This window comes from Solanum dulcamara, chromosome 1 (assembly GCF_947179165.1).
Source record: "Solanum dulcamara chromosome 1, daSolDulc1.2, whole genome shotgun sequence".
NCBI lineage: Eukaryota > Viridiplantae > Streptophyta > Magnoliopsida > Solanales > Solanaceae > Solanum > Solanum dulcamara.
Window position 1 is genome coordinate 3,854,694 of NC_077237.1, and position 18,324 is coordinate 3,873,017.

General features: G+C 29.3%; 1 protein-coding gene across 1 annotated transcript; it reads left to right on the forward strand.

Moving 5' to 3' along the window:
• Positions 1-289: 289 nt before the first annotated feature.
• LOC129886106 (uncharacterized) lies at positions 290-1,080 on the forward strand. The gene has a single exon (XM_055960651.1). It carries the CDS (start codon positions 408-410, stop codon positions 831-833), a length of 426 nt encoding a protein of 141 aa, XP_055816626.1. The 5' UTR covers positions 290-407; the 3' UTR covers positions 834-1,080.
• Positions 1,081-18,324: the final 17,244 nt, after the last annotated feature.

The window sequence follows — 18,324 nt, forward strand, 5'->3', positions numbered from 1 at the left end:
AATATAAGGATCCAGTAAAATATAATGAACGAGAGTATATCACACAACGTGTACGTATATAATGGAAAAAAAACAAACAAAGTCGGTTCGTGTCCCACACGGTCTTTATTCGTTGCTTAATTTGTTCACAAAACATTGTACACACTTTCCAATTTCACACGGGCCAAAATTCACCCATCCTCCACACACTTTCCTTCTATTAACACCCTCCCCACTCCTCAAAACCACCCTACTCAACACCCACCACCCCATACATCTTTCTCACTATATATAAACCCTTTTCTTCATATTTTTCTTGCATTAGTTCTCAACTCATCGACGTGACCAAAACAAAACAAAAAAGGTACAAATTCATATATACAAAAATTAAAGTTTCAAAATTCTCTCTTCTTGATCATCATCATCAAATGGCGTTTTCAGAGCCAATAGTTATATGCAAGAAACATCCACAACACAAACAACAACCAGGAGTATGTTCATGTTGCCTAAGGGAAAAGCTCTCAAAGATTAATGGTACAACTACAATTGCTACAATTTCATCTATTCCTTCTTCTATATCCTCCTCTGCATCCTCGTCCAATTGCGCCTCACCACATGGTGCAATTGGACATCGTCGGATCACGTCCGACGTTGCTGGCGGCCACTATTCATTCGTTACGCTAGCAGCCGCCGGAGCTGGAGGAGGGGGAGGAGGATTGAAGAAGAGTAGGTCAATAGCTTTTGTTGCAAGAGGGGGTAGAGTTGGAATTAATGGAAAGACGAAGAAAGAAGGGTTTTGGTCAAAGCTGATCCGGTCAACGGGGAAACGGACCAATAGGGTTGTTGTTCATTGATGAGATGGATTTTAATAATTTTATTAGGTGGCGATTCAAGAAATTAAAATTGTTAGGCAAATGAGTTAGGTGAATATTACTTTGTAATTTAGGGTTGGTATTATTTGCACGTGTAATAGTACAAAAGAGAAAAAGAAGAATCATTTGATTTGATGTTTTTTGAATGCCATATCTATATTTCATTTGTGAATATAAAATTAATTTTTATAGAGAAAATGTGCATGTTGCTAGAGGAAAGTTCACTCTATCTTCTCTCTTTGTCTTTTGTTTTGTTCGTTTTTTTTTTTTAATTGTTTTAACTTTCATTTCCAACTTCTTTCATGTGTACTCCAAAAGGGAATCAAAATAAAAAATTTGAATTGCGATATGAATAAAAGTATCAATTAGATTGAAATTGCCAACTATATTCATATTAGGAGAGACAATTGGGTGAGTTGGATTAAGTTTGGGCGGGTTATAATAAATTAAGATAATAATTCGGTCAAAATTTAATCTAACTCAAATTTGTTTGGGTCAAGATGGATTAGATAATGAATTATATAGGGTCAAGATCCAATTCAATTCAATTTCTACTAAGCTTAATTATTTTATTTGTTCTTTTAAATTATTTTAGTACCTAATAAAATTATTATTTTTCTTTATTATGGTTATATATAACATATCAAATTAAAAAAAAAATAGCTTTTGAAAAATATTTTAATAAGATTTCTTATGAGCCAATTCGAATTACATATCAACTTAATTTTTAATGAGTTGAAATGGATTGAATTGAAATATGTTAAGTTAGTGAATAAACAAATCAATAATTAATTCAAACTTAAATTGATTGGACAAATTAAACTAATTGGGTTTGATTTTAGCGCCTTCAATTCATTTGCATCTGCATTGGTAAGTTTACATTTGACCTTTTCATGGGGAAATTGAATCAAGACTTTTCTAGATTTGGCATTTGCTTGATTGACGGTAATAGAATTAAGATAAGATTTATGGCACTTTCAGTCATCCAATTAATTAGACTATGAAAGTCTTCTTTTATCACATCTTAGTCTATAAAATCTTCTTTCATCACATCGGCAAAATGAATTCATATTTTTATAATTCGCCCAATTTGTTCGTATTTTAATGTGTTGGGTGGTGATTTTTTTACATGGATAAAATATGAGTTTAAATTTATATAAATTCATATTCAACCCATAGAAATATTGATATTTCTAAATAACTTATTTTTCTCAAATTTAAGGAAAATGATAAATCTCAAAAAAAAAAAAAACATCTTTCAAAACTTTTTTTCAATCTCACACCTTAACTTTCCACCCCAACCCAAGTCTTGAGTACCGATTGAAATACTAATCCGAAATTCGACTCCTGATTCTCGATTCAAAACCCGACTCCCGACCTTGATTCAAGACCCAACTCTCGAGTTTTGGGTTGGATCGCGATCAGATCCTAATTTGGATGTCGCGTCCCGGGTCAAGATTCAAGGTTTGATCCCGGGTCGGATGTCAAGGTTGGGTTCCAATTTAGGTGTCAATGTGGGGTTTCAAATCAAATATTGGTTTTTGGGTCGAGATTCGAGATCAGGTATCAAATCAAGTGTCGAAATCGCATCCTGAATTGATCATCGAGGTCGGAGTCGAATCCCAATTTGAAAGTTAAGTCCTGGATCCATTGTCGGAATCGGGTTCTGATTTAGAAATTGGTTCACGGATCGACTTTTGGAGTCAGGTCCCGATTTATACCACGCTAACATCTCTTGATATTTAATAGTATTTCTTGTTTTAATCAAAAGCAAAATGCTTTTGAAGTCAGGCGCCATTTTAACAACTTTTAGTAAAGAAAGATCTCTTGAAAATCTGAATGAATGAATTCACCAAGTAGCAAGTATTAGCCCATGAGGAAGATGCTGCATTTTTGTTTTTGAAAAACCACAATCTTAGTGTCAGCATTACAAATTCCTTCTTTCAACAACCACTTAGGTTTTACTATAAATTTGTAAAATAAAATGTACGAAAAAAGTTTTTTTTTTTTTTAACTCGCTAAGCGTGGACTTTGTAGTGTTTTTGTCTAAGGACCCGAAGGTTACATATAGAGATTCCTATGATAAATTTCCATAACCAAAAAAGGCATATGCAAAATCAAATTTAACATGCCTAATATCCAAACAATGCATAAATATTATAAGACCTACTTTTCACCAGATTATCCCAAAAACATGTGTAATGGTAAAGGTTATCTTCTCCAAGAAGTCAAGCCGAGGACAACATACTTAATACCCTTTATGGTTATGCTTAAGACTAATGGTAAAACTTGCACTATCCAAGAAAGGTAGTCGCTTGTAAAAGTTTCACTTCAAAAATCAATAGATAGAGTGTCTGCTTGTTGCCCAAAAGTGAATTAGGCAATCTATGGAGACGGACTTGAGCTCCATGCAATGCGGAAACCTACCTGCTTTGATTGATATGAAGCCACAAGGTCGGCTTTAACTGTATACACTATACAATAATGTTAATCTGCTATTGACTGTAAAGCTCAAGAGAATGGGAAAAACATCGACAAATGAAAACACAATCAACTTGGTTAGGCACTCCAACATTTTAGTATGTGCCTTTGTTTTGATATATGATTGACTGATTGTGTATCCAGTATTATCACTATAGTTTCACCTAACAATCATTTCTCGCACATGACAATAGTGGATGTCTAACCTATACCAAATATTAGCTCAAATATAACTTTTTTTTTTCCAGTAAGATAAAAGTTGTGAAGTAGAACGCAAAGAACCTACACAAAAATATGATGATCTGTAAAGGACATCACACAGGGGATCTTGTTGCTACACCAAAAGGTAACAAGAAACAAATATTTATTTCAACCCCTTTAAATATTCTCCTATTCTAATTCTATGTTTCCCACAATAAAGCTAGCAGAACAACATTCATCCCCTATTTCTTATCTTCCTCCTTTTGAAGGCCATTAATGCAACACTTCTTTCATTGTGCACAACATTACACACTAGTATGATTTTGAGTATCAATAAATTATTTTTCTTCACCTACTAGCACAAGTGTGGATAACGAAAAATTTGAATTTAAAATATGGAACAATATAAGAATTGAATTCTTGAAGGAGATAGAAACAAACTCAAGTATATGAACTTGGATCCTTGTACAAGGGTGAAGAAAGTCAAATCATGCCGTTGAGGAGGTATATTTTTCATTTATGTAACTTCAATTTTCTATCTTTTTGTTTAGGCATGGTTAAGTCGGTACAGGTAAATCAAACTTCGGTCGATACGGTATTCGGTAATATCATATTGAAGTCGAAGTCCACTAAACAACAATGTTAATTTAGTTGTGTTTAGTCATTTGAGCTTTAACTAAAATCAACCGTCAATAATTTTATGCATTTCATCGTCATTTTATTTTTCTCTTCTTTTGGATTCAAGTCTATCCAATACATTCTCAAGTATTTATGTTGTTTCAACTTGGATGGAGCCAGTTGACAAGTTTTTCAAACTTCTTACTGATGAGTGGACAGAACTGTGATATATCGAAACCAAGGATATGATTTTTCTGAATTTTAGAGTTAATTGTCCAACTACTGTTTTGGACAAAATATGAAAATGGAATATTGTCAATGATGACCGGAAGGATAAAATATTAGTACTAGTTAATTATGTCAAACAAACAAAAATGGACAAGTAAAGAGAATTTAATTTCGGTATTCGGTAAATACCGAATACCGAACGGTATAATTGTAAATCCCGAATACCGAAATCGAAATACCGAATTTTATATTTCAGTACCAAATACCGAACCGAATTACCAAAATACTGAAATAACGAATTCAATTCAATAATTCGGTTTTCGATATTTTATGCCTAGCCCTAATTACGTGTGCTTTCGTGTCTTTCAGCGTGACAACACTCAATGTTTTCAAACAGTGCCACTTACACTTATTCGCTAACAAAAAAATAAAAGTATGCACTCCCTCACGTGTGTACAATGATCACTAATGATTTTGATAATGATTTAATCAGAGATTTTGAATTAGAGTTTAATCTATAATTTCTTTTTTCTTAATTATTTACAAAATCTTAATATTTACGAAAGCTCAATATGAATCTCCCTTCTGTGAAACTCACTTTGTTGGATTGTTGGAAGCAGATGAGCCCATGCAAGCATCAGAACATGCTTTCTCGCGATCTACATAGTTCTTATGGCTTCTTTTGAATAGAATAATCAAAATTATGGCATCTAAAATAAATGAAGGTATTGATTTTTAAGTTATTGTTACTCTATTTTTTTATCAAATGACTTTGAATATTGAAACATAAGAATGAGAACATATCTAAAACCTGAAGGTTTGTGGACTATTATTGCAAATGGCTATGAAGAGCCAGACGACGATGGTGAACTTTCAGTAGTAAAGATGAAAAATATTGAGGCTAAGCATCATCAAGATGCAAAAGCCTTGAGCAAAATTCAAATAGGAATCTCTAGAGCATTTTTTGCAAAAATTGCTACTTATGAGATTGCAAAGCAAGCTTAGGAGTCTCTGGAAGCTGAGTTGTATGGTGGAGAAAAGAAACGCACTATCAATCTTCACTCTTAATTAGAAGAAAGTTTCAAAATTTGAAGATGATAGAATTTGAAAAAATAGATGAACATTGCACAAGAGTCATGAATATTGTTAATGAAATGAGAAATCATGGTGATACAATTTCTGACCAACAAGTTGTGAAAAGATTTTAATTAGTATTACTTGATATTTGGTTCTGCAGATATATTATTCTTAATTTTTACATGGTGTTGCTAATTTTTGTGTATTTTTATTTTATGATTATAGAATATTGAGTCGAAAAATTTGCATCTCTTAATTATTGCTTTAAGTCTTCTTTTGCCTTGAAGCAGTGATTTTTGTTGAAGAAGAACGAGTATTGTCCTCCTTCATTGATGCCCAAGCTGAACCCATTCATGATTCATACACAAATATTTGACAAAGATGAAGAATTTTAGTATAATTATCTATCACTAATTATATTAGTAATACCATGAAAATAATAATTATATCAATAATATCAAGAGTATAACAATTATATCGATAATATAATCAGTATAATAATACTCATTACTAATTATATATACCACTAATATCACGAGTATAATAATTATACCGATAATATATTATACCGGTAATATTGTGAGTATAATAATATATATTAATAATTCTACCAGTAATATTATAAGTACCAATAATTATACTGAAATTATTAAATATTTAAATATAACTATAATTGTATTTAACTATGTATTACACCTCCAAATATAACTTATAATAAAACAGATGAAAATATTTGTTCTATTTCAAAGTATTTTGAATATCTTAGAGAGGGAAAGATCTAGGATTTGAATATGTATTTTACGGTTTGAAGAGAGTTTCTTAAATTAAGGTAAACAGATACTAATTTGTTATAGCATTAAATTAAGAAATATAATTATCTTTTTTGATTCTTTAAAATGGCTATATACAAAGAAAAAAAAAGAATTTTTATATTTGTAATATTAAAAAAGTACTATTGTAATTAAATCTTAAAGGAATGTCTTTTCAAGTAGTGTTACCCTAATATAACCCCAAAAGGCCCATGGTTCTTCATCACATTTAGGCCCAAAACTTTTTTTTTTTTTAGACTTTACCTAAATTCCATAGTGAAAAAACTCAATTATAATTTATTTTTATTTTTTCTTAAATTACCTGATTTTTTTGATTTTTTTCAAATTTCTGATACATTAGTAGTACGTCTGATACATCACGTTTCGATACATAATAATTAATGTTGTTGATTTTTTTATGAAAAGGTAACGTAAATCAAGTTAACTTTCCTTCGTTCAGTCAATTACTTAGATAAATAAGGGAATTAACCCATACAAACCGTAACAATTATGAGGAACTTGAAAAATTCAAAAAACAGAGCATATGATTATTGGCGGAATAGGGCGGAGGTGACTGTCTCGCCGATGGAAGACGATGAAGAGGAATCCTATTTAATTTCCCCTTCCGGTGCTTGGATATATAATTGAATTGAGAATAAAAGCCCATGCTTAATGCTTATCTCTGCTTCACATTTAATGAGTGTTGGGTCACGTTTCCTGAAATTCAAAAAACAGAGCATAGGATCGTATCGAACTTCAATTCAAAATTTGAAATTCATCAAGCAATTTGAGATGATTGTTATATTAGCTTTCAACTGATTTATGGTTGATACATAACATCTCGTATAACATGTATCTGATACATAACATGTATCTGATATATAAGTAGTAAAGCTTGATACATGTATCAAATTCTCATATTATCAGAAATAGTAAAGCTGCTTATGTATCAGATTATCATGTATCTGATACATAAGAAGTAAAGCTTGATACATGTATCAGATTCTCATGTTATCAGAAGTAGTAAAGTTGCTTATGTATCAGATTCTTATGTATCTGATACATAAGCAGTAAAGCTTGATACATGTATCAGATTCTCATGTTATCAGAAGCAGTAAAACTGCTTATATATCAGATTCTTATATATCAAATTCTTATGTATCTGTTATATAAACAGTAAAGCTTGATACATGTATCAGATTCTCATGTTATTAGAAGCAGTAAAGCTGCTTATGTATCAGATTCTCATGTATCTAATACATAAGCAGTAAAGATTGAAATATGTATAAGATTCTCATGTTATCAGAAGTAGTAAAGCTTCTTATGTATCATATTCTTATGCATCTGATACATAAGCAGTAAAGCTTGATACATGTATCAAATTCTCATGTTATCAGAAGCAGTAAAGTTGCTTATATATCAGATTATTATGTATCAGATTCATAAACAGTAAAGCTTGATATATGTATTAGATTCTTATGTATCTGATACATAAGCAGTAAAGCTTAATATATGTATCAAATTCTCATGTTATCAGAAGCAGTAAAGTTTGATACATGAAAATCTGATACATAAACTTTCATCTTATATTTAAGTTTGATACATTGATAATTGATACATGACCATTCAACAAATTTATTATTAATACATTGAAGATTGTTGTATTAGCTCTCGACTGATTTATGGTTGATACATAACATCTCGTGTTGATATAAGTTGTAAATGTATCAGAAGCAGTAAAATTTGATACATGAGAATCTGATATATAAACTTTTATCTTATATTTGATAACTGATACATGACCATTCGACAAATTTATGGTTGATACATTAAAAATTATTGTATTAGCTTTCAACTGATTTGTAGTTAATATATAACATCTCGTATTGATATAAATTGTAAATGATACATGACCATTTGACAGAGTTAGGATTGATATATAAGCATTGTTACAATGCACCGCATATTAGAAAGGTTATGTATCATGAACAAAAATTGATATTCATTTACACTTAATATGTACAATACACCACAGTTTCAAAATTCCACAGAGATATGTAACTGATACAAAGAATTATGATATGAACAACGAAATTTATATTCAACAACATCTGATAAATTGTTGAATAGCCAAAAAAAATATTTACTGATGGTGCAAAAACAAAATTATACATTCTACTACTACAAAATTCAAAAAAAATCTACTCGACGTCCATCGATTCTCCTTGACCAGGATGACGTACTTCAGTCCCTGCATTGTTAGAAAAAATGATTAAATACAATTTGAACTTGATACATTGTACATCTGATATGATACATTAGAATAGATGATACAAAAGTGATCTTATGAATCAAATGCATGGCTAATCTCAAAGAGTGGGAAGGGATCTTTTTGATGACATACTTCAATCCATGAATTGACAAAACAAATAAATTAGACCAAAATACTACCTAATACATTGCATAATTTGCTTCAGGCAACAAAACATAATATGACACGTTAGAGTAGCACATATATATCGAACTTATGTATCGCACATACATATCAAACTTATGTATCAAGTACATGACAAATCTAGATACATAGTGAGCTTATGTATATTGATATGAGACACTAAGTTTTGACTACTTATACATATAAAAAAAAGTTGTGCGTAATGAAAATTAAAAGACCTTTTGTATCAGGAACAACATAGAAGACATAAATTGATGGATCCTAATCAACGCAAAATCAGTAAAAGGTTATGTATCATAATTAATACATAATGTATCTTGAAAATCATAAAGAACTGAAGACTTTATGTATCATGTACATTATAGTAAAACCCATAATAGAACCTTATGTGTCATCATATGAAAAGTCTATCAACACTTAAAATACAAGAAAAAAAAATCTAATACATATAGTCTATATAAATATGGTTAAAAGAAATTTGCTACATTTTGTCTGATGCATTTTAATAACTTATACCTTTGGAAGATTAGGACGTGTTGTAACACCTTTGATTTTTGCTATAGTTTTGAGGTGATTTTTGAACTGTAGACTTTGCAATTTGAGATTTTGATTTTGCATGTAAAACATCTATAACTAATGGATCATTGCAATGTTTGGATCTAATCTCTTTATACCCTTTATCAGAAGAATCAGAACCCAGTGAAACAAGAATTCCTTGATTTTGATTCAACTATGTGAGACCAACACTAAAAGATGGAGCAGAATCCATATGTATTAGTGAATAGAAGAGTAAAAACAACAAAAAATTATAGTTGAAATAAACGGAAGTTCGAAGGAGATGGAATTGAAGTGAGATGACAAAGAAGGAAGAAATTGAATTACCTTAATTAGAAGCTTGAAATTCAGAAAATAATGGAGTGAAAATTCAAAACATAAACCGCTGTAGTTGTGGCTTGAAAATAGGCGTAAATTTACAATAGTTGGGAGAACCGAAATGGGATGTATCGGTGAGTTGGAGAGAGAGTTAAAGAAAAAGGGATTTTGAGATTTTTACAAATGGTAGGAAATAATAGTAAATATAGTAATATAAGTTGTGTAGTTATTTGTTAGTGCATTTTCTATAAAAGCTTTTTAGAGAATTAAAAATTAAAAATTATATATATCACAAGCACATAAAGATGTGGACTCATAATAAATAAAGTGAGTAACAATCACAAAAAATCAATATTTGACTTTTAGTGCAGACAAAATATGTTAGGTTTTCTCTCTACGTATATCTAAATCTTTGTGAATAGAGTCGATGGTTGACCTACGTTAAAGATGTCGAGTGCTCAAGCATACACTAAAAAATTGGAGCCCAACCCTACTATTTGTATGTATAAGAAAATAGTAATTTCGATTTAAAAGTAATTGAGAACCTAACTTAGAACAAACTAAAATTATCATATATATGCTGATGAAATATAGTAAGGAGTCATTTGATACGTGGAATAAGGTGAGATATTCCAACATTAGATTTATATTGTGTTTGGTTGACTGTATAAATTTAGGCCGTCAACCAAATACAATATAATTTTTTTATACCAAATTTAATTCTAAATATCGCATCTTATTCCATCTAACTTGATTAAGTATTATTTTATTTCACTTTTCAGGTGAAATAAGCTAGTCTAAATGTTATAATCTTATCATTAGTGTTTAATACTAGCTCAAACATCATCTTTGGCTCACTCAATCCCTTATAACCTAAAGGGGATAAGTTACTTTGTCTTGTATTAAATGAAATCCCAAAGCCTAAAAGGATTTAGCTTTTAATGGGCCATCCTTATTTATGGGACTTTAAAGCATTATCCTCCACAAAAACAAAAGGTCAATATCATATTTTCTTTTCTTTATGTATCATCATTAGATACCTCTTTTAACTCTTTTTTTTTTTCAACTTCTTAATCTTTTGACCTTAAATGGTAGTACAATGCTTTGGAAGATTCTCAATAGAGTATTGAACTCTAATGGCTACTATTTATTTTTGTTGCTCTTTTATGATAAAGATTGTGTCTCCACTTAAAACTTTAATTAATAAGTCTCTTTTCCAAAGCCAAACTTAAAGTGGCATTAACTCACTTTTCTTAGAGTAGTGGTGATGAAATAATGAACCCACACGTTTCTTCATTTCTTCTTTGCTTAAATTGTTGGAACATTAAATTCAACAAAATGGGTGACTTTTTGGCTAAGTCATTACATTTTTTGTTTACTTTTATAATATATTTTTACTTTTACTTGTCAATTTTAACATATGAAAAAAAATTAAAAAATATATTCTAATTTACCTCGACATTAATTACTTATTCCCTAAGACCTAAGACTATACATCAATTAATATGAGTATTGTGATAAAAACATATTAATCGTTATTTCTTTGGGACATGCAAACTGCAAAGTGGACGAGTAAAAATGAGGGGAGAAAGTAATTGATAATTTGATATGAGTATCTAATCATAATATTCATATAGTAATTGCTATTTAATTTTGAGAAAGTCTTGATAAATGATTTAGAGAATAAGTAAGTAATATTAAAGTAAAACAATAAAAATAATATATATTTTTTTTGATATATCAAAAATAATAAGTAAAAATAAATATATATTTTTAATTTAGTGAATAAATAAAAGTGAACGGACCGAGAAAGTAAGTTACTTAAAGAGTGTTCTAAACCAATTTTGGTAAAAGGTGTAAAAAAATATTTTATAATATTTTAAAAATATTAAAGCTTATCTTTTGTTGCTAAAAGGTGGTGACTGTTGAGAGTTGACTTGTTAGCAGAAATCATTTGTAACTTGACTTAACCAAAAATAATAAATCAATAACTATATATTGGAGGAATCTAACAACTTTTGTTCAGAGTTTATATTTGTGTTCAAAATTTTTATTTCAAACCTAATAAATTGTCGTATTGTAAAATTTGAATTTACAAACTTCAAGTTTTGAATATGCTTTTGTCGTGACGAGTTAACAATATCCATTTGATGGATCAATCAAATTAAAAGTATTTGCTATTATTAGAGATTCTTGTCTTAGCATAAGTAAATTGTCCAAATAAAAGGAGATAGAAATGACAGTAGATGAAAAAAATTTCACCAAAACACACACACATGTACTTATGGAAAAAGAACAGACAACATTTTCACCTAATAAAGCAAAAGAAAAGGACTTCCATTGAAAATTAGACAAGATAATAATAAATGCCCAAAAGAAAGGTTTATGACTAAAGACACAAACATTATCTTACTTCATGTCATGAACAGAATAACATATATTTTAAATAATATAAGTGTGATAACAAGTGAAATATTGAAAACTGCAATTCACTTTTAGGGGGGATTTTTAGTTGGTGTTTTCTATGTGTATTTGAATTTGAAATTTCTAAGAAAAGCAACTCTATACTAACAAGGTTCGAAATCAAGACTTTTAATTAAAAATAAAAGAAGACTATTTATCACTCTATCACAACGTCACTTATTGCCAATAAGACATTCAACATTCCACTATAAGACATTCAACATTTCAACTACTCCACAACCTTTTTGTTAATCATTTGATGTCTAGTCATTCTCTTCTCAATTTCCAATTAGATTTTTTTTTATATAGTGATCACTTTATTATGCTAAATAATTTAATATATTAAGTATTTAAGGATGTGACCTAATGATCAATAAAGTGGATTGAACAACATGAGGTTTTAGGTTCAACTTTCCACAGAGATTAGAAAACACTAAATATTTTTTCACATATGTTCTAGTCATGATTGATAGAGTTATCTGATAGATATTCCGTAAAAATAGTCTAGCACATACAAGCTAACTCGAAATAACGATTAAAAAATTATGTTGTATTAGTTGTCTTTACAGGAGTTGAACCCATAATTTGGAGCAAATATTATCTTCAAAATGTTGTTTCAAAACTTTATAACATTTTCATCAACAAATACCTTATGTACAATGTATTAAAATTTGCCACAATAATTCAATCAATAAATGAAATTATACTGTCATAAATTTTTTCGAATGTTTGACCCTATCTTCAGCAAGACCCTTATTTCAAATTATTTAGTACACATATATACAATAAATAATTGAATGAAATTGCCTAATAATGCAAATCAATGATTTATGGACAATAATTATGGAGGTGTAAACTATGATAATAACAAGACAGAAGGTAGTTGGGATTCTGATGGGGCATATCATGTCCATTGGTTAAGAGTCTTCAAGGATTTATTTTCGAGTTATGTTATCATCGAACTCAAAAATGTATATACTCCGTTAACTTATATTATATCTCATAAGATCTTAACTTTTTATTTTTCGTTTCAACGTGAGATTCGTCTAAGTTATTATCATATGCAATCTCTTTTTCAAAAGTTTGTCAGTCCTTAATCTTTGTAAAACTGTGATTCACCTTCCCTTCAGGTGTGTCACATGTGAGATTGTCTAGGGGAGTTTAATCATGGTAAACATTCACTTTCTTCTCTCGTTTACATCAAATGATATTAATTTATTTTACTACTCTTATAATATCTTTTTTAACCTTAATTGGTTGGTTTGATTGACAAGTGGTTGAATTGGTTGTTCTTGAAGTACTTTCATTTGTTTTGATCCTAATGAAAAATATACGTAGTACAATAATTGCGGGATAATTATTATTTTTTAATTTGATGGTATAGTATATTAGTACTGAAAATACACATGAATGGTTCATAATTTATGAAAGGTCACCCTATCCTTAAATGTGAAAATGACAAATGACGGAGCTAGGGACCAAAGGCCTTTATTTTTGTTGTATATTTATGGACCCCTCCTTCACTTAATCCATAGGACGATAAAATTAATTTATAAAAATATAATTATCTAGTTTGTTAAAATTTGAGCAAGTTATTAATTCATATTTATTAACTTAATTTATTTTAATGTTCTCAATTTATCATATCTAAAAGTTGAATAGATTTGGGATGAATGTGTAATTCAAATTGATTTATGATAAAAAAAATTTAAAAAATTAATCTTCATTTTGCTATATTGTATAGCTACAATAAAAAGAAGAAGTTTTCTTAGTTTTGTTTGGCAATTAAATGAATTATAATAAACAAAACAGATTAATTAAAACTTGATAAGAGTTAGGTTATGACTTGTTATTTAGTTTATATTGATCCAACTCATTATCTCTTTGAGTAACCTTTAAGGGGGTTAATGACTCGCACAGTCTTCTCTTCATTTTATATATTTTTTTCTATCTTGAGATGGTATAACTATATTTTGAGAATTTATTATGAATTTTGATAAATTTTATATCGCATGTTAGTTCGTTGAAAATACTTGCAATCCTCCTTCTTCATTCGAATTGAGAATCGATAATGTGAATAAGGTCACACAAACCTAATTACCTTAGAATCCTTTAGTGAAGAAGTAAAATACCTCAAATCTTTCCACTTTTACTTTCACTTCTATGAACCATCCCTTTTCAACTAATCATGACACTAACTAAATTAGAGACTATGTGGTATACTTGCCTCTCTCAATTCAAAAACAAATTGTGGTATAACTATATTTTGAGAATTTATTACAAATTTTACATTGTTGGTCAATTTATTGAAAATACTTACAGTCCTCCTTTTTTATTCGAAATCATAATCGATTATGTGAATGAGTTCATACAAACCTAATTACTTTAGAATCCTTAGTGAAGAAGTAAAATACCCCAAATCTTTCCACTTCTATGAACCATCCTCTTTTGATCAACTAATCAAATATAGCACAAGGTGTTTGGTTGCCTAATTCTTTTGTTCTTCTTTCACCAACCTACCAATTGTGAGTATTGGGAAGCAGTAATTATTACAAGTATAATCTAGGAATCCAAAGCTACCAGACAATGACCATTGGACCCCATATAGATATACTAGATATTGCTAGCAAAATTTCTGGCTTGATGGAACTTTCTCGTTCTTATTTTGGGAAAACAACCATTGTGTACCCTATTCTAGGGAACAAAAAATGGGTTACAATTGCCAAGACTAAACAAGTTTCCTTTTCTTAAAAAAATATGACAAAGGTAATTGGCAATTAGTACTTTAGTATTTCCATCGGTAAATACTAGTTTAGAAGATATATGAATTTCTCCTCAGCAAGAGCAGATTTGTGCTAACAATAACCATGACTCGTGTCATCAATCGTCGAAATTATGATGAAATAGATGAATTTTCTCTGTCCGCATTGGAATTAACTATTGGGTCGGATCCACTCATAAAGGATGCTAATAACCCGTTAACCTTAACCTATAGTGTATAAATATATCATTATGAATGTAAAAAAATAAAGGATTTTCCACACATTAGTTGAAGGCTTGAGTTTACGATAGTGAAAGACGTTCTGCATTTCCTAAAAGACGTTATAGGCTACGAATAAAGAGAAATCATCTACTTTGTGAGAATTTTCGTAGGTGTTGTAAATCCTCATTCAAATACTACATTCCACAACATAGATATCTCTTGAGAAAAATCTTAATTATGTGAAAGTTCGGGACTATCATAAACCTTTTTTAACACTCATAATGGTGTTTATATAGGCTACCTCTAGGCTTTAACATGGAGAAATATTTGGTGGGTTTAGGGACCATCTAACGCCCCTTTTTTTAGTGGACCCGACTCAATAATATTTTATTTAAACATGTGTTAAAGCAACAAGATATTTAAAATCTAATTGTCTCCGAGTTAAACTTTATACCACAATCTTTTCGTTGATTGATTCTTGAAATTATCTCTCAAAAAAATAATTTAAAATTAAAACTCACAAATAAATAAGAAGCAAGGCAAGAGTATCCCTAGTTTTTTTCACGAAAAATCTTGGTTTAAATTCCTAATTCTTTTAACATTCTTATTAGAAGATGACTTTACGTTGGCCACTTTGGAATAATTTCTTTTATTATACATGCCAATATGGAAAAAAAAAATCTTATAAAAATAATCTCGTGTGCTAGTGAATGGTGATGATGAAATTGAAGAAAAATAAAATAATACTCCATAATAATGTGAAAATAATTTCGTGTGAATGATTAAGTCAAATATATATAAATTATTCTTTCGAAGGGACCACTTATTATGGAAAGAGAAAATAATATTCATATGATTTTTAGGTGTACTTCTCATTATTATTTTTTATTTATAAATAAATAATGACCCCCCTTCACCTCTCCTAGGTATATTCATAGTAAGTAGTATAGGCATGCACATATTCTATGTATAATGAATATATGTTTGTGTGTATGTATATAAAGGGGATATGAATATTTGATAGAAAAGTTTGGTAACGAATCTTATAAATACTTAATAATAATGTAAAATAGTAATTAAAAGATCATCGATGGAAAATAAACATATTCAAGAGAGAAAATGTCATACATTGAAATGAAATTTCTCAAAATTACTATTTTTCAAAACCAAACCAAAAATCAAATTCAAATGCCACCAAATAGTTGTTAGCACTTTTTGTAAAGATAATTATTTTATTTTATTTTAAATAAAAATATCTCGATGCACAAAACTTTCTGCGTGAGCAGAATTTAAAAAAGGATCACATTTTAAAAAGTATGATTTTAACAATCTAACCTAATACAAGTATTAATTACTATTTTCATGTCTTGAACATATAATTTATAAATCGCATAAAAATAATATTACTATTATTTCAAAAGTTCCATCGATCGAATTGTTTTTACTTATTAAATCTGAATATTCCACCGCCAATGCAAGTGGAGTTTAGAGACATTCCCACGAAAAAGAACTAAACAATTTTTTATTTTTATTTTTTAAAAAAGTAGTTAAAAATAAAATACAAGTACATGTTTGATATTAGATTCCTTTTAAACAGCTAGTCAAAATTTTGGCTTTATGCACGTTATGGAAATTCAACGACAGATTTAATTAGTAATTTGTTGATTTCGTGCCAAGATCAACGCTACTCCTTTTTTTCATTTTCCTAATTTTAAAGTTTATTTAATATTGACTTTTTCCATCAACTTTCAACATCCTAATTTGTCCATTTTTGTCTTGATTGTTATGTTAAAATTAATTTAGAGGTAGATTTTGACATTGTTGTAGTATTTAACAAATGGTTCAACTTAATACAATGTGTGTTCGATATAAAGAAAAATGTAGACAAATAGTTTAAGAGAAGGGTGAGTCGTGCGGGATGATAGAGGCGGAGTGAAGATAAGGTGTGTTGAAATTTAAAAATGTGTTATAATCAATATGGAATGTCACGTGAAACTTGTTTTTTCTACTTTTACTAAGAAAATCATTTTTAAAGAACTTGTTTTCCTATAGAAACACGCCTCAACTTCTTTGTTGTCGATGTATCCAAATCATGCGTCAAATATACATCAAAAACTTGTTAAAATTTGTGAAGAAACGCAGTGTAATATTGACTTACCCAAATAGAAATCTCTATACCAATAACATTCAATGTAATCTTTGATAAGAAACATACAAAGTTCGTTTATTTAAAATTATAAATCTTAATAAGTTCTACACTCAATTTTTCTAAGGTTAATTAAATATCTAAAACACAATAAATTGTTTGTATAAATGCTTTTGCAACCAAAACTTTTTGTGACGGATTTAGCACGACAATAATTTTAAAAAGAGGTGAAATAGAAAAAAAAAGTATATTTTTTTCTTTTAAAATTTTCACACTAACTTAAATAAAGCTATATAAAATAAAGTGAAAGAAGTAATATCCAATCTAAAACCAAATTCATGTATTTCATTTTCATCGTATGCTCGCAAATCACATAGATAAATCCGATATGATAAATTCAACTGAGAAGACTTTGGTAAGGGGAAATCGATCACCAACCTTCCTTGTGGATGCTACATGCACATGCTACACAACTTCAATTTCATTTGGACCTGAAAAAACTCACTTTTGTTATTCTTTGAACGCGCATCAGGTAAATTCGCTCAATCACGTAGAAAATACAATTCGGATGAGACAAATTCTATACGAAGAGCTCAACTAAAAAACTTTGACAAGAAAAATCATTTCCTTACATGTATAAATTTCAATATTATAATTAACCAAACCATATCTTACTCCTCAACAACTCATGAACAAAATCCTCCAAATTTTCGGAGTCCTACTTTTTCATTGTGGTCTTCTTTACACAACTCACACTTATATAACTTCCAAACAAATCCAAACCCCATAAGCCCCACCACTGGCATCCCTAACCATGGCTGGGCCTAGAAGAGGGCTCAAGGGTGTTCACTTGATAACAAAAATTATATGGTATATTAAGATAATTTTTTTTACTTTTTTATGTATATATATAGATTTTAATTCGTTAAATGTAAGATTAAAGGTTGATTCAGTAGTTTAAAAATATAAATTTCATCTTCAAGTTTAAATTCTACACACTACAATCTCTTAGTAAAAATTCTGTATACGCCATTGCGATGTGGCCTAGGCAGCCAATAGAATAAAAAATAAAAAAAAGCCAAAAATTATATTACAAAGAAAAACAAAATAACAGAATATTTTGATCATCACAGTTCACA

Coding starts and splice junctions, on each gene's coding strand:
- LOC129886106 (XM_055960651.1), top strand. CDS start 408: ATGGCGTTTTCAGAGCCAATAGTTATATGCAAGAAACATCCACAACAC.